The sequence below is a fragment of the Zerene cesonia genome, chromosome 18, assembly GCF_012273895.1.
Source record: "Zerene cesonia ecotype Mississippi chromosome 18, Zerene_cesonia_1.1, whole genome shotgun sequence".
Classification (NCBI taxonomy): domain Eukaryota; kingdom Metazoa; phylum Arthropoda; class Insecta; order Lepidoptera; family Pieridae; genus Zerene; species Zerene cesonia.
The window spans coordinates 4,493,169-4,515,073 of record NC_052119.1 but is presented as its reverse complement, the minus strand read 5'-3'; the positions used below and the strand labels follow the sequence as shown (position 1 = coordinate 4,515,073).

Sequence of the window (21,905 nt, the reverse complement as noted above, 5' to 3'; positions counted from 1 at the left end):
TCGACAATTACAAATAGCTAAAAAAAATTCTATGAAAGATTTATATAAGATCAATCGTATATGAGACGAGTAAAACTATATGTCACTCAATAAATTAAGCAATTGCCGTCCTTGTAACGCGGTTGTTATTCCTTAAGGATTAATTCATAAACCAAAAAATTAGAGGCCTATGCAAAGCTACTGATTCACATCATTTTCAACAAACTTTAAAATAGGACATCTATGTTTCACTATACCGAATACATTTTTGTATTATATTATAATATAAACCAATTTCTCGTGGACCGTTTTTGAAAATTCCCAAAAGGCAGTCTCATACATATTTTATTGTTTGAGAGCCCTTGTCTTCGGCGAAGTGGTTCATAACAAAAAATCATACGTGTGAAAAGTACAGTAAAACGAGGAAAAACTGTCTTTAATCTTAAATTATATTTTAACGAGGAATCGCTTGTGTTTGTTTGTATGTTTCTAATGTTTTCACACAAAAACTACAAGACCGGTTTCATAATTCTTTTACCATTAAAAAGATCTTCACTGAATGATATAGGATTTGTTCGTATTACGAGCGAAACTGGGACAGACCGCTAGAAAAAAAAATGGTTTATCACTTGTTATTATTTATTTATTGTATTAAATTCCTCATGTATAAATTATCTATTTCGAAGAATAATGGAGCAAACGAAAACAAAACAATAATAACTTATATTCAATATCCATTATAGTTGCGCAACACAAACACTACAAGTGATAACCATTTAATTAAAATTTAAAAACCCCCGACTCCAATTTTCATCTGTCATCTTGAATTTGAATATTGAGAGAAAATTTTCATTTTGTGGGGCTGCTATCTTTAACAGATTTTCATCAAACATAGGTTAGAAGGACCGCAAAGAAACTGTCTTTCCAATGCAAAAAACCACATCGAAATCAGTGCATTGTTTGACATCTACGATGCCAGATATATACATACAACACAGCCAAACAGACGGACATACACATATCGACTTCAAACTTATACACCCCTCAATGTATATTGAAGGCTAAAAATTTAATGATTTTATTTTGATAAAGATTAAAATCGTCGATTAATTTGTATTATAAAAATTGCTTATCAGGAAGAAAGCGACTCAGCGCAATTTTGCAAGAAATACCATGTATGAGTACATACAATGAATATAGCTTAGTTTGTCGTTACGTTACATTCTTCTATTTACCATATACTTATATACTCGCACATGAGATACGTGTTTTTATTTTCTTTATTTCAATTAGGTAGCATCTTCCTACCGTCAGTGTTGTGCCCAAGCAACTAATCGATCGTAGGTAATCTTCTATCTTTATATATATAAAATTCTCGTGTCACAGTTTTCGTTGCCATACTCCTCCGAAACGGCTTGACCGATTCCTCTGAAATTTGGTAAGCATATTGGGTAGGTCTGAGAATCGGCCAACATCTATTTTTTATCCCGATATTCCTACGGGATACGGACTTACGCGGGTGAAACCGCGGGGCGCAGCTAGTGTTATATAAAGATTATGTAATAAGTTATACAACATCCAAATTTATTCTTTGTTTTCCTGATGTATTCATGTTTTATTGAAGACCAACTACATTCTTAGTTTTAGAAAATTTTGTAAGTTTTTTTTAAAATAACAGTTTTTACAATAGCACTTAGAAAACAACACGAATTACTTAGAAAAACATCCCACCTCCTTCCATCTTATCCATCTTATCCTCCCATTTTCCTCTTAGAACAAATTCATGAACAAATTTTAAATAACTAAAATATATTTCCGACAAAAGAAGTAGTAGTTCGATCTGATAGTTTATACTTATATGTAATAGGTATACAGAGGAAAAGATTCAAGTAATTTAAACCTTTTGATTTGAAAGTCATTAGATTTTATATATGTTAGCATCTATCTATCTGATATCAATATTACTTACCTACTGATACTTATGACTGTCACGATTACAATTTCTATTTTCCCGATAATATATTTTCTAATCCGCTTTATTTTTTATTAATTACTAAACTATGGTCTCTGAATAAAAATTTATTTCGTCATCTTAATAATTATCAAAAGGACAATCTCTAAAATCTGCTCTTAAAAAGTAGGAATAACTAATACGAGTCTAATTTCTATACATATAGGTATAATAAAAGAAACATCTACATAAGTCATACACCGGGGTTGTACTCGAAATTTTTAGATGGTACCAACGCTGTTTGTTGGACATCATCCAACATCAGTTTGACGAAGCAAAGTGCAAGATATCTGTTACCTAACAGCTTTTCACAATACCCTATTTAGTGTTCGAAAGACCACCTAGTCGGAACAATACATCTTTATTGACTCGTAAAAGTGAATTAATTTATTGTTTAAGAATATACTTGTTGGTATAATGACAATATAACACTTAAACAATAATAAATGTTAAGTTTATTACGCTTCGGCGTAGTTGTTATAACGGCAATTCTAGTCTCAATTTAGATAAAGATTATAATATTATTGTGGTGTACTGCTAAGATAAAGAAGTTTATAGAGGGAAGTTCATTGAAAAGTCGTGGTGGAAAATTACATTTCTCATAACGTTATTGAGTGTGTAACAGTGAACTTCAGTTAATTTCGTGTCAAAGATGACGAAGGATTTAGTGCCACAAGAAGTAAGTGTCCTTATTTTGCATATTACTGAGTTATTTTAACATACGATTTTGGTACCTCTGATTAAAGTAAAATAAAAAGTATTAAAATTATATAATCTACGGCTAGAAGAAAAACCAGTGTTACGTAAGACGTTATAAATAATATTTCTGATATGTTATTATTAACAAAAACATTAAAAATTAATTTATTAATGCATTGTTTTTAAACAAAAGATATGAGTTTTATACATAATTGAAAATTAATGGCAAAAAATATTATTATGTGATTAGATCAATCTATCTGTTATTTAAACCTATAGAAATCAACACCTAATACTCTTTTAACGTACAATAACTATTTATATTATTTTCGTTTAAATTACGTTAATACAGATAAAACTGTAAAAACTGTATGCATACAAAATTATATAAACTAATTGATGAATGTTTCATTGTTCTTTTCTTTTGCAAGATGGAATGTTGATATAGCATATCAAAAATAAATTACGTAACAAATATAATGCAGTTTAAAGCATACAATTATGCATATATTCACCAATCGACGTGTTGGCTGTACACGTGCGGTTATTTCCCTAATGACATTGTAGGTATATAAGGAAATTATACTTGTATACATAACATTTGCTCTAGCTTAAACACCGTGACTTGTGTTTATGATCTTCATACATTATATATCACGAAACATCTTTATTGCATTTTATGTCAAACAGTAACATATGAGATAACTATAATATACCTACATATGAAATGCAATAATATATCTGAGCCATAGAAGAAATTTCTAGAATAATTTAGATATTTTTAATATCAATGCTGATATTTCGGTTGATAATAATTAAATAAAGCTACTTTATAATCAACTATCTACCAACTTGGCTCGTAGATATCCAAGTACATCATTCTTAATTTTGTTTACAATGAAATGAGAATGCGCTCTGACATACAGGTTTTATCCTTTGAATCAGACTCAGAATGCGACTTCTTTAATAGAAAATATTTACATTACAGGCCAAAAACTTGTGGTTCGAATTGTACCTATATTTCTTTCAATATTTCATCTAAATTTAGCGTCATAAAACGAAAAGCGAAAATTATGCTTGCCAGATTGTTTTCATTTTTGTCACTTTGCCATTGAAAAAAAAAGACAAACCGTCAAACTTTTGGCGAAATCGCCTGACGTACCTACACAGACCACAATACACTGTTACACGATTTTTTTCATCAAATAATAGCGAAAACAAACAAAAAAATACGATTAAGAAATCAACAATATTGTAAAATATTTGGCGACATATAACACGAGATAAAGGTCAAGTAGATTCACGTATAATTTTAATTGAATGACATAATATTGTTTTAAAAGGTAATAATAATATCATCTTATTGTAATAAAGGATCCTTAAATACTAAGTGCCGCAAGTATGAATTATGATCATGATCTATGTTTTTTTTTATTTTTGCTTCAATTGAACATGGTTGATGCCCGCAACTTTGTTCTTCGATTCATTTCATAGAAATACAATAAGGGAAAATTACGACGTCATATTATTAAAAACGACGCCTCCACATCGGTTTAGGAGGTTGTAACAAAACTACCCTTGAAAATTCCCAGATTTTACTCGTCTGGTACAAAGAAGCATGTTCTTGACCTTTGAGATTCGAATTAATAATGTGAAGTCGAATCGCTTAGTTTGGAATACGGTCTCACCTTCGCCAGAATACCAAGCTTTTTTTGAGGCAACTTGGGCTTTAGCTAATTCTTGTTGTGGCTCTGTAAATAGGCCCACAACCCGTTGTGTCCATGAAAAAATGTCAGAGCGTTGTCAGCATTAATTAGTCCTACTAATATTATAAATGCGAAAGTTTGTAAGGATGTGAAGAACTACTGAACCGATTGCAATGAAATTTGGTACGTAGACAGCTGGACAACTGGAATAACATATAAGCAACTTTTCGTCCCGATATTCCTATGGGATACGGACTTACGCGGGTGAAACCGCGGGGCGCAGCTAGTTTACCATAATGCTAGTCACTCAATTCGCTCAACTACGTAAACCCACAAGTTACGACTACATTTGCGAATGTTTCTTCATAACATCAGGACATGCATATGTACAATGTATGCAAACGAGTGACATATTAATACCAGTGAGTGATATATAAATACAAAGTATAATTTCTTCAGTTGTCATGCGTTTCTAAACAATGTAATTATACACTTTATAAAGTAAACATTTAAGAACACTTTAACTGAGCTTTGATTAGAGGGCACGATAATGTTAAATCTACGTAATAGATAACGCAATTTATTCACTTTAATCAAAATTGGAATCATTTTCTGTCAAATCCAAATATAAGAATAATAATGACTATGCATTTTTAATCGGACTGACGTCTGTTACTGTTTGTTCATTGTTATACAATATACAGGGCCACGTGAGCGTATCACAAGTCATTTGAAAACAAAACATCTCATTCGTGATTTTTCCTTAATACGGAGGGTCTTTTTACAAGCAATTACCACAACGACATTAAAGTCTGATCATCTATATAAAACTTGACACTAGCAGAATTCGTTTCCAATGGAATCGGAAGCTGCCATTCAATAAGAAGAAAAAGAAACGGACTAACATAAGTCACGTTACATAATGTTAGATAATATACGCGATTTATGATAATTTTTTTTTTTCTTTTTTTAGGAAATTATATAAATACGAAGAAGTGATAATGTTATTGAGCAGTCATCTTTGAAACCAAATAAAGAGATGCTATGAAAAATATTTTCAGATTGCTTAATTTTAAAAGTTTTCCCATTTTTCTCTTTTAAATAAATGGAGTGTTTAAAAACAAGATAGGAACAAAACAGTCCTCAACTTATATATTGAATAAAACAACCCAATAGGTATTCTATCTTGGGCTGATCTTTTCGAATTTAAATTCTCTATTATTTGTTAAACAAATATGACGTAATAGTACTTTATGTTAACCCATCCATAAAGTTTAACTGTACTGAAAACGTAACTCATGGTTGAGAGCCTTTGTACAAGGTTCAAGCTGAATAAAGCTCCTAAAATAAATAGTGACACACGCCTGCAAAGATTTCACGATACACGTGGCTCGTATCACGCAGACATTCAAGTCAGGTTGTATTTCTTGTCATTTGAAATTTTAATGCCAGCAACCTGCGCGGGGGCACGTCGCGTCGCTGTGGGCCACACCCACATTACAGGGCTGTCAATTTACTTTACTGAACAATGACTGTACGAGGTAAAGTCCCGGATGATTAATCTATATTATGTGTCCTGGATATATAATTTGATTGCGTTAATATCAGAAGCCATAGGATTAAATGATAATAAAAATACAATCCAATTATGAATCATAACAAGGAACACTAGTTTTGCGGTACATTACACTTATTTATGTATTTTTATATAATTTTAAAAGTGTGGCGTACCTATTGAAGATAATAATAATAAGTTTAGATTTAATCATTAAATAAATAATAATATATGCCTATCTCTGTCTCTAAGTGATATTAATATTTTATATGAACTACCTGCGTATTAAAAAAATACAGTGCATGGTTACACTACACTATTGGTTGCCAAATCGTTAATAGTGGTACAGTTTATTAAAGTACATTTGAGTATCTGGAACAACGCTTAAGTGATTAAAAAAAGTTCAAAGCTGTGAATCAATGAGGATATTTCAAATATCCTTTTTAACATTTTTATCATTATCACATTAATTAAACGATTGATCAAACATTGTCTAGAACGTGCACAATGGTACATGTGTTCAGGATATTGGTAGCTACGCGTTGATTTGCAGCATCTACCCTCGGTTACATATTAAAACGATGCACTTGTATTATTTGATTTAACGTATTTAGCCCGTGAGTGTTTGTATGTACAGGGTAGTAATAAACGTATGTGTAGCTCTACCTATCAAGTAGAATGTTCACTTCATCTAGGTCGCTAATTACAAAAATATTTGTTGCTTGCAACTATGACAATAAGAACGAAACTATGTATTTACAACATGCCATCTCTTCATCAACTTAGTATCCATCATTTTAACTCATATAGCAGTTGCATTATTTCTTGAACTTTATCATCACATTCCAAACATTTCGCAATGTGTGTGTTGCGTTGCGATTATTGCGTTATTTTGAAGCGGCATTGCGTGAAGGGCGTCACGTGAACAGCGGAGCAGAGAACATACCTACACTATACGATGTAGCAAGCGGAGGAGAGGAGCGGTCGGGGGCCGGGCGTGACGTCACAGGGGGGCGCGGGCGCGCGCGGCGCGGCGAGGCCGAGGGTGTGGTGCACATGCGCCAGCCGCCTCGCTTCAAGGTGACCCTCGACTATCAAGTGCCCCTCGCTCGCAGCACGCTCCGCTCCTTTCACTTACAAACGACTCTATCAAACGGTGTGGACGAACCGGTATTCGCCTGAACGCGGATATCGCTTTTCTTTGTGCCCAGTGGAATTTATGACAGCAACCTGTGGACGCCAACGCTCCTCGTTCATCACCTCTTATCACAGTCCGCGAGACTGACAAGACAAATCGATATGCGTCAAGCACGAGACATCGTGAGTACATAGAGACAAATATTTGTTAAACATCTAAAATATTCCAGAGTACATATTTAGGTTCAGGAATGTTAGTACTTAGCTGCGTCGCAAAGTATCTAAAGAATATTTGATTAAAATATAGGAATATTTTTAATAAGGAAAATCATATCTACCAACGTACTAATAATAAGATAACTAATGCTGTGTCCAAACTGAATATTGAAAAAAAAGATTGAACATCTGATTATGTTTTATTTTAATTTCCATATTACGATTATTGAGAAAACCAAAACTCCTCACAAACAAGTTATTAAAAACACTCAAACAATAATAAAAATCGATAGTAAACAGACGAGTGCCATACCAGACGAAAATCAAAGCAAGCTAAATGATACAACTTTTTGTGACAGCAAGGATGTGAACTTCAGGTTAAGCGACTTTTATATTTTGAAGGTTATCACCAAGGTCATACAGTATGATCCTTGGGAAAGTCCTTGACTTGCCTAGTTCAAACGAAAAGGATCTCATGCATTTTAAAATTTATTTGAACGTGCCGCCTGATTAGGCTAGTAGTTTATAAATTGTCGCATTCCATGATGTTATATGAATTTTATTAAGTTTGCATATCTACATATTTATTGTAGTGATGTTTCTTCATATTAAATTCTTGGATAAATGTAACAAATTGTAATAAAACTGATTAACATTATAACGTTAAATTATTGTTTAATTAATATAAAACAATGACGTTCCACTAAAACGTCACTAGCGGGATCGAATTCTGAAGTCTAAACTGGCAATAAAAAATCTTGTTATAACGCTAATAAGATAAAGCCCACTGATTATTACAATGTGTAGTTCGTTGAAAAAATATTGGTTTAAACCAGATTTAACTATACTTATCTTTACACTCGTTACGTTTGTGTGAAACCGTCAACCACGATTTAGATTAGCTCCTATCTGGTATAAACCGACAGACTTGCTAATGATTCTCATAAATATTACCATTGATCTGGAATTGGCTTTATTTTGAATATGTATTGCCTTATCATTTTTGTAAAATTCCACCCGAAATGTGCACTTTGCAAAGTACAGTGGTAATGGAAAGTTTAGACAATCGCATGTTTATGATACAGAATTTAATCGTAAAAAGAGTTGAATCACTGTAAAAGTGGTGTCACACATATATTCGAAACTGATATGGTACTTTATCTAAATGCTATCGTCTGAAGTACCTAATGATAACCTTGTCTACTTTATACAGTTTTTTGAGGATGTGTGACGATTGGTGTAATTAAAATGATAACTTGCTGATAAGAAAATTATATTTGCCTACAATTCAATGATTTTAACTTCCTACTTATTATTTATGAAAAATATATCTTAATTCAATGTGCTGTGATTGTATCCAGTACGTACTGTTATTTAGCTATCCTACCTATATCATTTATAAAATGCTAAAATATTTAATGGTTAAATCTTAGAAAAAAAAATTAATAGTTCTTATTCTAAGGTATTAGTATTTAATTGCTTTTGAGAAATGTGCGATTGCTAGAAGCAAGCGAGTGTTTTTATAAGATTACAGGACATGATAAGGTTCCAGCTAATATAGATTAGGTAATTAATAAAATTGATTACCTATATAACACTTCATTTAATTAGTACGGCAACTTTATGCAGTTTAAAATATATTTTTTATTAAAAAAGACAATAGCACAGCTTAGTACTTGTAGACTACCCACCTTATTGTAATTACGTGTGTAAAGTCACGAGACGCACAAAAATAAACAAGACATGCGACTAACGTGAAATGCTGCCAACTACTTAGTTGTCGGAACTGCGCTAGTAAGTACTAGCATAGTTCGAACAATAAACATATAATACAAACAAACATTTCCAAGCCAAATTAAAATAAAAGATTTATTAATTAGATTAAAAAATGATCTGTATAACTCCACTCCTTCTTGATGCATGAAGCAACCATAAAGCCTATCACAACTATTACAATATTATTGATTATCAACACGCTACTAATCAAGTCAAATAACAACAATTACTAACAGGCTACAGAAAATGAAGTCGTATAATTCTAATTTATTTAACTTGATGTGAGTTAGGCAATTTTGTTTAAAAGGATAGATACGTACACATACAATATGACATACACCGAAAAGGTAAACTGCTTTTCCATAATATCGCTTCAATTCCGTCTTTATGATACAGGTTTTTAATCATAAATGTCATTAGCAGCATTTTAATCTTATTGGATCCGCTTCCTTATTCCTTAGACATCATAGTTTTTAAGTTCACTATCTACAATTTTATTGCATTATATATTTTAATAATTTCGATTTTTCCTTCTCATTGTAATCAAGATTTTTAATAATACCTAAATAAAATAGAAATATTTAATACGACTTTTCTTAATATATTAAGCTATAAGCTTTATGGTTTTGACCTATATGTGTGAAATAAAGTAAATAACAAGAAATATCTAAATCATTTAATATAAATCCAATGTCGGTCGTTTACCGATTCACCTTCACTTTAGCACCATAGGTCATTGTATCTTGTTGAGTTGTATGGGTTAGTGTAACGTTGTGAGCTAGGAGTAAAGATAAATAAAGTTTATTAAATACCAATAATAAAAAGCAATGGAAAGAATTTTAAACGAATGTTACTTTCTTAAATTTCTTTATGGATACCAATTCGTACGTGTAAGTATGATAAAACATAATGTCCAAAGTGGATAGCTTTTGTGGTAAAATAGGTAACCTAGATAAAAATTGGTAATCATGACTCTGGCATCTGAAATAACAATATTTTCAAAATTCGAATGAGATAATTAATAGCTGATCAGCAATTTTAGTACTTCGTTAGAATTAATTAGTTGGATTTAATTTTAAAAATTTACGAAAATAACTTGATGATTCTTAAAATACTGGATAAGCAAGCCACACGTTTTTAATTGCCAAATGCCAGCTATATCTACACAAAACACATACTAATGCATTTGCAAGTGTAGAAAGACGTCGTCTGACGACTCGGGGAATTTATCTGACGTCATAAGCGAGCCCACGCTCTGTCCAATCAGAATAGCATAGAGAGAGGCGCGCCGCGTCGGAGGGAGAAAGATAAACAATGTGAAGGGCCAAAGCATTCATTGAAATAACGAATTATTTATTATTTAGGCCATGCCGCATTGAATTTGAAACAAATATAAAAATAACTCGCCATAAAGTACCAATATAAAGTTGTATAGGTTACTTTTCGCCTTAAAATTCGGCTGTTATAGCTAGCCGTACTACTCTGCCGCGTATAATATTTGCGCACACGAAGGAGATAACAATAGTTTATTACCATGAATGAAAAAGAACGCGTCAGCTTGTAGTCTGCACAAAGTACGAACGAAGCACAGTCGGTGGACGTAGCCGTATTCCTCATATCTTTGCGGGTAGTGCAAGTCGTGCGTCAAGTGTTACGCGGTTTTTTTTTAATATCGTAAGGAAATAAATAGTTTAAAAATTTCAAAATGGGTATGGTAATCAATAATTTACCTCAGGTGAGTCTTCTTTTATTTTTTGTAAACGTTTATACATTGGTGGTGTTCTATAAACCGATTTGTTTTCAATGAAAAACATATTGGAAAGCAAGTAACATAAGCGACAGTAGTAGTGTTGTAATGACCGCTTTGACCTTGTGAAACTCGTTCGCGATAAAATGGACGGTTAGCTTACCGTCACTACTCGTGCTCAGAGAAATTGCATTTATGTACGTATGTATATCTCGATGCATCTATCAGCCAACGTAGACTCACGAAATATGCAAAGATGTAGTATAACTATACGAATTAATGTGCCTCCAAACCGATTAGATATCAGTAAACCTTATGCTGACCTAGACAATTATATTTTTGAAATATAATTTATTCTTAATTTATGTTACTTTTCATTTAAACTGAAAGAAATTAATATTTATATCCATCAATAGTTTCTACTTATTTAGCAATTATGTACTTTAATAATTCTGTATTGATCGGGATATGAAATTAGTATAAAATTGCCGGTCGATGCTTTAGAATTTTGTCTTCAACGTGTAACTCTTTTTTACAGATTAGGGAAGAATGTGAAGTATTTCACATGTCTGACAAACAAATCAGAGAAATTATGAGCAGGCTCCACAGTGATCTGCTCAAAGGTCTCGGAAAAGACACCCATGCGACTTCCATCGTCAAATGTTGGATTACGTACATACAGGACTTACCGAACGGAAAAGGTAAGATTACAAATAACTTTACGGATATCTTTAGGATCACAAAATATAGGACTACAAATTATAGAATTCCTTTATTTTGTTACAGAGCGTGGCAAATTCCTAGCGTTAGATTTAGGGGGAACAAATTTTAGAGTACTTATTATAAACCTCGGCGAAAATCACTTCGACATGCAGTCAAAAATCTATGCCATTCCAAACCATATTATGACTGGCACGGGTGTCGCTCTATTTGACCACATCGCTGAATGCTTAGCTAATTTCATGAAGGTTTGTATCATGATAAAGGAAAATTACATTGTCAATAATTTCCTGTGATAAAATTTTAATGAGAACGTTATCTTTAATTTTAGGAGCATGACGTGTATGAAGAACGCTTAGCTTTGGGTTTCACATTCAGTTTCCCGCTAAAACAATTAGGTCTAACAAAAGGGGTGTTACAACGATGGACGAAAGGATTTTCGTGTTCGGGGGTCGTTGGTGAAGATGTTGTACAAGGTCTGAAAGACGCTATCGCCAGAAGAGGGGTAAGCAATCATTTGAATTATTCTATCATTACATTCAATTGTTTTACAAGTCAAATTCAGAATTCAATTTCGAATGCAAATATGCATGTACAATGACCCTCAATAGATATGCAAATAATGAGTAGAGTTGATAATAACTTTTATACACATAAACCAAATTTATCGTAAACTGTTCCACTTTTCTTTTCTGATAATAAATACCGGTATAAAATTATTGAAACTATATATGTATCAGTTTGATGATTCGTAAATATTTATGACTTCGTGCTGGTACCGTAAAGTTTTGAAAAAAAATTCGATCATTTGTGAGGTATGAAATTTTACAGGACCTAAGTTTGTCCGTGATGGGCATCCTTAATGATGCAACGGGGACCCTTATGTCGTGTGCACATAAGGAACCCCATTGCCGAATAGGAATTATAATCGGTGAGTTGACGATGATATGCAAGCTCTCTGCTAGAAAATAAGGCATGACTTACAAATGAGAGCCTGTAGGGGCTTTCAATGTCTTTAAATAACTAAATATCTTACACTAAATATATATACTCTTGTAATTTTAATAAATTTAAAATACAAAAATGAAGTAATAAACAAATATGATTCTGCATGCGCCTCAATTTCCTCATTTTCAATATCTTTATTTATTCAGATTTCAGATGGTTGCATGTTTACCGCTTTTTTTATTAAATCATTTTATTTTCGAAATTGCTCGGTATCAAATTGTTAAAAGATAATTTTGTTTAATAGATAAACTTTCGATTTATTTACTTTTTTTAACTGGTTATTTTTTTTTTTTTTGTTAAATAGCGTTGAAGTATAAAAAATATTGATAAAAAGTAAAATTATCCAAACAAAATTGAAAGCCTCTATGTATCATCCTCAACATCATGGGTATATGAACTGAATAACCTAATAAAAAAACTGACAGGAAATTGAAATATGGGACTGAAAGGCCAAAACTATAACCGCATGTTTTTCACTCTTGTAGGACGTACAGATTGATATTTGCGCTATTCTGAATGACACCACGGGCACATTGATGTCTTGCGCGTGGAAAAACCACAACTGCAAAATAGGACTCATCGTCGGTAGGTTTACCTCGTGTGGTTTAGCTTGCTTTATTGTGATAAATGTAACATAATGTGTGTGTATCGTATGTGATACTGATAAGTATACATTCGATTCACGACATCGGTAGTTAGTCTTAGCTTTATTACCTTCACATTGTAAAAATTTACTTGAAATCACCATCTCATTCCACATTGCAATAATGAAGTGTAATGATAATTACATTCGTATTCATATGTAAATGTTGTTGTCCCTTTTCCATTATCATTAACAACTAATATATTCATAAGAATCAAAAGCATGAGCATGCTATAATTTATTTTCATTATGTTTTAATTTTCATTTTCTCAAATAATTTTTATTACTAACACTGCAATTGTAATATCTAGATCAAATTATTGCAGCTTTTTGTTATGTTGCCATGTTCGTCTCTGCATCGTTCACTATATTATGTATTACATTTAAACAAGACCTACAATTCAGGTACGGGCAGCAACGCGTGTTATGTGGAAAAGACAGAGAATTGTGAATTATTTGATGGAGAGCCCGGCAAGCCTGAACTCTTGATAAACACAGAATGGGGCGCGTTCGGTGACGACGGTGCCCTCGATATGGTCAGAACTGAATTTGATCGAGAGGTAGACGCTAAATCTATCAACCCCGGCAAACAAATGTAAGTATATAAACGTCTAAGACACAATACGATAAGCTTCAATATAAAATGTAAAGCAATTTCCTCGATGTAGTAATGTTATTGTATCACGCAGGTTTTTTCCTTGGCGTTCTCGAAATTTCTAGATTTCAGGCACGGAAAATACTGTTCGTGTTGTGCTATATTATATTCCCACGGCAATGATATCGGGTTTGATTTGCTGTATTGCATTATGGTTCATACCTTCTGAAAACGTGTTTCACTCAATAGGCTCCAATTAATTGTTGTCAGCGATTTAGTTTCAAGCTATAAGCTGAGTCACATGTACTCACATTTAATGTTAGTCATTCTTGTTAATACTCGTATGATTATTAAGATAGCGCCTAATTAGATAAAACGTGTAAATCAAATTATTAACAAAGTGGTATTTTAAATATGACACGTGAATTAAAGAGTACCTATAAATCGCTAGAATATAGGTTAAATTCATGATTTCATATATCAAGTAATAATAAGTAGCTACTCTTTAAGGAAATACAGGTTTTTTCCCTAAACAATAACTGCATACAAAACAATATCTAATAAACTGTAACAAAATTACTTATGTTTCATATTTGAGCGTATGCACATGCACATTCATAACAATTGTAATTTTATAAATTCTTAATTCTCTTTATGAACCTATTGTAATATCTGTATGCAAAGAAGGCAAAAATTCTCGCTGCTTAAGCAATTTTTTTGCCGCACTATGTCGAAGATAAGGAACTATCAAATATTTGTCTCTTATTAATCTAGCTCATAAACAAGCGTAACAATTGCTAAGTAAGGTTATTTTATTTCCAGCCAAGAGAAAATGATATCAGGAATGTATATGGGAGAATTGGTACGTCTTGCTCTCGTGAAGTTTACGCGAATGGGCTTACTGTTCGGAGGCCGCGGATCGGACCTGTTGTTCCAAAGAGGTTGCTTCTATACAAAATATGTGTCTGAGATTGAATCTGATAAGCCAGGAGACTACACTAGTTGTATGGAAGTCCTAGAAGAACTGGGTAAGTGGATTCTTTAATCTCTCTCTAGTTTGACATCTTTTGACGAAAACTATTGTTATTTGAAATCCAGAAACCACCGATCCTGTACCGCGCGATTAATTTTTCTTAATAGAATACACGTAACAATTAAACAGTCGAGAAATTATATATGTGAATAAAATTATGCATGGAACCAATTTTATGAATAAAATATTTTTATATGGTAGTGAAAAGAAGTGTATAAGGGATATAAACAAATTAATTGATAAATTAATAAGAATTTAATTTACATAACGGTTTTAATTATATAACAATTAATAATCGATAGATTCGTAATTGGGTTAATTTTTAAAACCTGTTTATAAAAATTTTAACTCGATGTTCATTAAAATAATTCATGCGATAATAAAATATATGCATTTAGTGTACTTATGTACATTTGGTTATATAAAACGGAAGAAATTATAAGCACATTGTTTAGTTTATGATTTGTAAACTATTGTATCAGTCGACATAAAATCAGCATAAAATATTGATTAGTATCGTTTATGCTTTGCCTATGCAATATATCTAGAAGGGCAAAGTCGAAACAGTTAAAGTTCAGTGTTATCAGCAATTATTAACAATAAATATTGATAAAAACCAATAAAACAGCTAAAGCTAAGGTTACAGTAAATAAATTATTAAACACACGATCGTAAACGTCGCAATAACTTAAATTAATAAATAATTAAATTAAATCGAGTATCAGTTATATTCATATTTATTTCATTAAATTCATATATTGTTACTAGGGAATTTTACGTTAATACGTTAATAATAATTATTATTATTTTAGTGATTTGTCAATACATTTCATTATGATTTATGACTATCAATTACATAATGAAAATCATTTATGTGGCTAAGAAGCCTCAATTTTGATCATTAGCTCTCACAAACCATAAAGCGGATTTTATAATAAGCAGCAAATGATGATAAGTTTGATAAACGTAGTGAATATGTTGTATGAAAAATACATGTGACGTAGAACTTTGACGTAGTTTTGGCAAGGCACTCTGTTTACGCGTTATATAAGCAAAAAATCAAGCTGTCGCGAAGTGGATTTCTTTATGAGAGTGTGACTGACTTATGAAAGTTGGATCGCTGTATTTGCGTTGCAAATGACGGGGAAGAAAATATTTTTAACCTTCTTAATATAATCCGCAAAAAGTAGACCATGGACGCATTATAAAGCGAATCATAATAATAAGATAAGTTCTGCTTGAAGGTGACTTTCGTTTCATATTAAGGACAGTATGGTTTTAATTGCTAATAATAATCAAACAACTGGACAGACTTTGTCTACAGTTGGTTGGATGGCTTAGCAGTCTGCCGGTCATGATACTAGCCCAATCGGTAACAAAATTTGTTAGATATTGGGTATCTATTCTATTTCGATTTATTTGTAAAATTTTCAATGTTTGTTTGTTTGTCTTTCTTTCTGTTCATACATAGCAATTTCATGGTATGATTTTCATGTCTGGATATGGTCAGAAGGTTAGAGTAGAGACTTAGAGACGATCAAACGCTGAAAGTCTAGGATGAAGTATGTCATTCCCATGAGAAGATCCATAATGTTTTATGATACACGTGTGACATGTATTACAAGTGCTAATTTTAGCCTGATTATACGAGCGAAGCCGAGGGCAACAGCTAGTGTATTACAGTCGGCCGTCGACCTTCGACCGACGATCTGATAACCCAATGAGACCTATTTGTACGAAATATTTAAAAACACGTCTATGATAGCGTTTGCCTATCGAAAAAAGTTCATTGATATTTTTTAATTCAATTTTATTTTCACAAAAAAAAAAAAGTTCTGTGGCCCCTCGTGGGGTATGGGGCATACCTACACCTGTTTCACTGATCGATTTTCATTCGTTCAGGTGATCAACCTTGCGTCCTACCAGACGGACGCAATTTTTTTGTGAGTACCCCCCGAAAATCGAACCCAGAACCCCTAGGTTCTACACACACGTAAAAACACTGAACCAAGGAGTTATTTTCACCACCTCTTACGAACGGAAACTGATTTCAAGCGTATTAAGTGATATCTAACCTAATGTTATAAAGCTGAAGAGTTTGTATGTTTGTTTGGTTGCAACTACTGATCCGATTTGAAAAATTCATTCAGTGTTAGATAGCCCATTTATTGAGGGAGGCCTTAGGGCATACAACATCAGGTACATCAGTACGTGGGTGAAACCGTGGGCCACCGGGCACAGGGCACAGCTAAGTTACATGATGTACAAATATCGAATCCTCCAGGCCTGTCGCACGCGACGGAAGTGGACATGGCGGCGGTGCGGCACGTGTGCGAGCGCGTGTCCCGCCGCGCCGCGCACCTCGTGTCGGCGGGGATCGCGACGCTGCTCAACAAGATGAACGAGCCGAGGGTCACCGTCGGCATTGACGGCTCCGTGTACCGCTTCCACCCGCACTTCCACACGCTCATGTGCGAGAAGATCGCGCAACTCGTCCGACCCGGGATCACGGTGAGCAGGCCTTATTAGAACCGTTTTTTTATAGCGAGTAAATCGTGCATAGAGACAGTAGGTGATGACGTATAACCCCTGTGTTCCGTCAAGCCGCATAACTGAAGGAGACACGGGTGGTCGTTGGAATTCGTTGCGAAGGAAAACGTAGACAAATAAATCTCGCGCATTTAAATATGACGGTAACATAATATTGTGGATATCACAAGAATGTGAAAGAAGTCAAATTTATAATTTACATTTTTTTTTTAATATTTAATGGCTTGGTTACGAGACCTTTAAGCTTATAATTTACATAGAAATTAAAGTTTATTAAGGATACGTTATATTTGAATACCGTAGACTAAAATAATTCTGTCCAATTTTGCGAGTTTAAATGAACAGTAAATCCTAGCTTGATGTTCAAAAAAGTATACCTTGATAATACTAGAAACCTACGTAGAATGAATAGTAGTTTTATTACCTTCTAGTTTCTTATTCCGTGTTGGCACTACAATACAGAAGGTAGCAAAGTACTTTCCTAGTATTTTATTGCTTGCAATTACCTTGCTTTCACATGCAAAACATTCCTCTATTGTATTAGACCTGAAAGTATAAAAGTTACATTTAATCTATCTCACCATAATAATAAGTAATAGTCGACTTAAAGTCCATTCTTTATCAAGCTAAGATAAAACATTGGAGCAGTCGAGCCCCCGTCGCGTCGAGTCAATGCCAATGGGTTCATCGTTCATTAGATAAAATTGTTTTGAATCTGGCCAAAATAATAACGCACTACGATTTGCGTAAACAATTTTATCTTAAAAAAAACATAAATCATTACAGATAATGTATTGTTTAAAAAATATTGTAAGTAGTTACTAGCTAGTTTTATACAAACGTATGAACACACCCACTGACGTGGATAAGTTTACTTTGTTAATTGCTGTTTCTAGATAGCTAACTGTTAGCACAATTATCCTGATTAGTCATTATTAATTTTTTAGTATCCTTTGTATAGTGTCAAGGGTCTTGTTAACCTTAATCTACTTCTAATAGTCGAATGCGAATAATTTCCCGACTTCGTGTCTTTTTCTTATTAGTAATAAAAGAGACTACCTAATATTATTAGAGTACCTATTCGTTTAAAATATAACAATTTGTAATCGACCTTGTGGAATAAAGAAACCTGTTAAAACAAGATAATAACCTTGTAGTTCATTTCGATTAATGTCGAATATGAGCGATAGAGGTTACATTCATTAATTAATATTTAATAACGCGAGCTTAAATTTGAATTTGTGTACCTACTTATAAGAAACGTTTGAAGTGCCATTTTTCCTGCCAAACAAAACAAGTCTTACACTAGGTAATATCTAAGTTCAAGATACCCAGTCCAAAGAAGTCTCTAATATTAATATTTGTTATAACACTAGGACAGGCATTGCCTAATGCGGGATCCAATGAATTCATGTTCGTATCTCAACTTTTAACTTTAAGAACCTGTGACAAGAGTGTGTTATTTATGATTTTTTTAATCTATTTTAAAGTAATAAAAATTTGTTTTAACTCGATAAACTATTACTATATAACTGTAACTGGTACGTTTTGTTTCCAGTTCGACCTCATGTTGTCAGAGGACGGCAGCGGGCGCGGCGCCGCGCTGGTGGCCGCCGTGGCGTGCCGGCAGCAGCTCGCTCACGCGTAGATACTAAGCTTAGCCTGCCACAGCGGTGCTACGTGGTCGCATACAACGCACACACTCTGGACTTATACATCGAAACCGTCCCCAAATTTTACAGCTGTACCGACACATCGCGGATTTAACATCGCTTCTACCAGCAAAGTGGAAAACGGGTTATAAAATCCGGCTGTTCAAAAACAAATAACCTCTACAACCAGAGCTTAAAGGAAAAGACAGCTATTCTAAAATTTATCGGACCTACGTCATTTCTGGTTTTAGCGTTGAACGTGCGATTGCTTTTCCTCGTCTGGCGAATGAGTTATTTTCCGCGTCTCGAAATATTCATCGCGTACATCGAGACAATGTGGTCATATTATTAAATTAGGAAAATTATTTTATATATTAGTGTAGCGTTATTGAATTAGCGCTGTGTGCTTGGACTGACAGTCTACCGCATAGCTCTCTGTTGTTTAATATAGGAGTATTGTAGTTATCGATTGAAAATCGCGTATGTACTTCAACGCCCCACTGAAATATATCACAGGTACTTGGATCAGGTCCAAAGCAAAATACGCCTTGTAACTACGACTTCTCTTCTGCACATCTGCTCATAACGAGAATTATATTTTCATATTTAATAGATAGGCACTAAGATTCAATAACGTTGTCACTATTCTGATATTAGAAAACTTAATATGTCACGTGTACTTAGGTCATAACGATTTTAGCATAGTCTAGTCACAATATTTACAACGGATACTTAAAAAATTTGTACCTAACATTATAAAATTTCTACTACATATACTGTTATACATACATCGTTACAAGACTGACATAATGTATATAAAAATCTAAATATCATCATATTATATTGGTCTTAGTGTCGATCTAATCAAAAGCACACTGCATTTGTTAAGTCTTGTACACGTTTTGCAAGCGCGCAGCAACTTCATGATCTTTTCGTTAATGTGACTAAAATTTGTTTGTATGAATTATTTTAGAGATAGTTTTTAACTTATATGACAGTGAAGGTCTTGTAATATAAGAGTCTACTTTTATACAGTTTACGATATATTACATAATATACAAAGAATGCACTTCGAACATTTTTATTTATTTAAAGAGATAAGTATTTACTGTTATACAATCTGCCACATCTTTAATAAGTTGTGGCCTGTGATTGATAATATTCACATTATGTCAATATAATTAGTTTCGAATGTAGCAATACATGTGAATCTCAGGAGCATGAATTATGCTATCCACATTAATGAATTCATACAATCGATTATTATCATTCCATTGCCAAACTAATAACACCAAATGCTTTACTGAGAAATTGGCAATATGTTGGAAAATAATTGATACTTTAAAATGCAGTACTCAAGGACAAAATTGTATGTTGCATGGTATCATAGTTTCAGCGTTATTTTTATTTGATATTAGTAATACATTTATTTAACACTGGAATTCAGTTTAATTAATTAGCTAAAGATTCAGTTTGTACAGAGATTTAATTATTGAAATGAATTCTAAATAATTTAATTTTAAGTGAGTGTTTCGATATTTAACTGTGATAGAACTAGGACTTAATGTAAAATTGTTTGCTCGTTTACTTTCTGATTATTTTGTTTTTAATAGAAATATTGTTAAGATAGATATTAAACGATAACGTTGTCGCGAGCCATCAATATAATTAGATATAAACAGTGTATAAAATCAGACAGAAAATAATAAAAATAGTACACTTTTTTGCCTTGCAACCTATTGAGGGTGTGTATTCATTAACATATATGTAACAACAACAAAGTCGCAATAATATAAGGCAAAAATTTGTTCTAAGGCACACCTATTTCTTTAACAGATGTTGATAAAAAATGTTTTTGTTTATTACACCATTTTATAGTTCCTAGTTAATAATAGGTGCATTTTAATTTAGTGTTGTACTTGTCATTAATTTTGTTGCATGGTGTGCAATCTGTGTTTCTAGTGTATTTATGACATATTAATATTATTTATTGTGTCACTGAGTAGTATGATAATGGCGGATATTCATTACATAAGAGAACCAAATAAAGTACAAAATAATATTGGAAATGATTTTTGAACTGTATAGTCCTTGTGATTCACAGGGTTTTAAAGTAAAATTTAATATCATGTGTAAATTTATATTATATATTTTGCTCAAATGACATTATACTTAGAAAGAATTGGTTGATCACAATCTTTTATAAATTAATATGAGTATACATTGTTTGATTCAATATTTCTGCAAACGACCTACATTCCATAGGTATGGAAACAACTGTACTTAGTTATCTGATGAAATTAAGGATGTATGATGATGCAGAAATGTACATATCGCATCTGAAATATTGCAATTATTTAATAACATGGTCATGATTTTGTAAAATTATGTACATATATATAGTATTATTACTAACCTTGTAAATCATGAAGCTGGTCTTTACTTAAAAGGTACTTCTAATTTGATGTTTATGAATATAAATAATACAATTTAGAATTTATTTATGGTATGAATAGGGAATAAAATTATCAAAATGAAGAAGCCATTTTAGGAAAACAATCATTATTAGCTAGCTCCACTTATGTATGAGCTATTGGAAATGTTACTTATTTGAAAAATAAATTTTTAAAAGGGTTTCTATTTTTTATTTTTGAAAATCCTTTTTACTCCAGGCCCATATTGTAATAAAATATATTGAAAATGAATCACAATAAATGATATGCAGTTTAAAAATATTCAGTGAGTCTATATTAGCTGGCCAATATTACTAATATTCAAAAAGAAGGAAACAAACTTCAATTGGTGAAAAGTGGGCCTGCATGGATTTGTGTTTTTATATGAAAGATAAATGAGACTTTGTTATCTCTTTAAAGGTTCT

The 21,905-nt window shown here is 32.6% G+C and overlaps 1 protein-coding gene across 3 annotated transcripts; it reads left to right on the top strand.

Annotated features, from left to right (window-relative positions):
* The first annotated feature begins 2,322 nt into the window (after positions 1–2,322).
* LOC119833928 (hexokinase type 2) lies at positions 2,323–21,663 on the top strand. 3 transcript variants are annotated; one of them, XM_038358161.1, is made up of 9 exons: positions 2,323–2,669; positions 11,365–11,527; positions 11,613–11,794; positions 11,878–12,051; positions 13,040–13,139; positions 13,603–13,792; positions 14,615–14,820; positions 17,110–17,336; positions 18,934–21,663. In XM_038358161.1, the coding sequence occupies exons 1-9, from the start codon at positions 2,643–2,645 to the stop codon at positions 19,021–19,023; spliced, it is 1,359 nt and encodes a 452-aa protein (XP_038214089.1). In that variant the 5' UTR covers positions 2,323–2,642; the 3' UTR covers positions 19,024–21,663. The 3 variants fall into 3 exon arrangements, with proteins under 3 accessions (XP_038214089.1, XP_038214090.1, XP_038214088.1); XM_038358162.1 differs by lacking the exon at positions 2,323–2,669 and adding an exon at positions 6,977–7,270; XM_038358160.1 differs by lacking the exon at positions 2,323–2,669 and adding an exon at positions 10,653–10,814.
* The last annotated feature ends 242 nt before the right edge of the window (positions 21,664–21,905 follow it).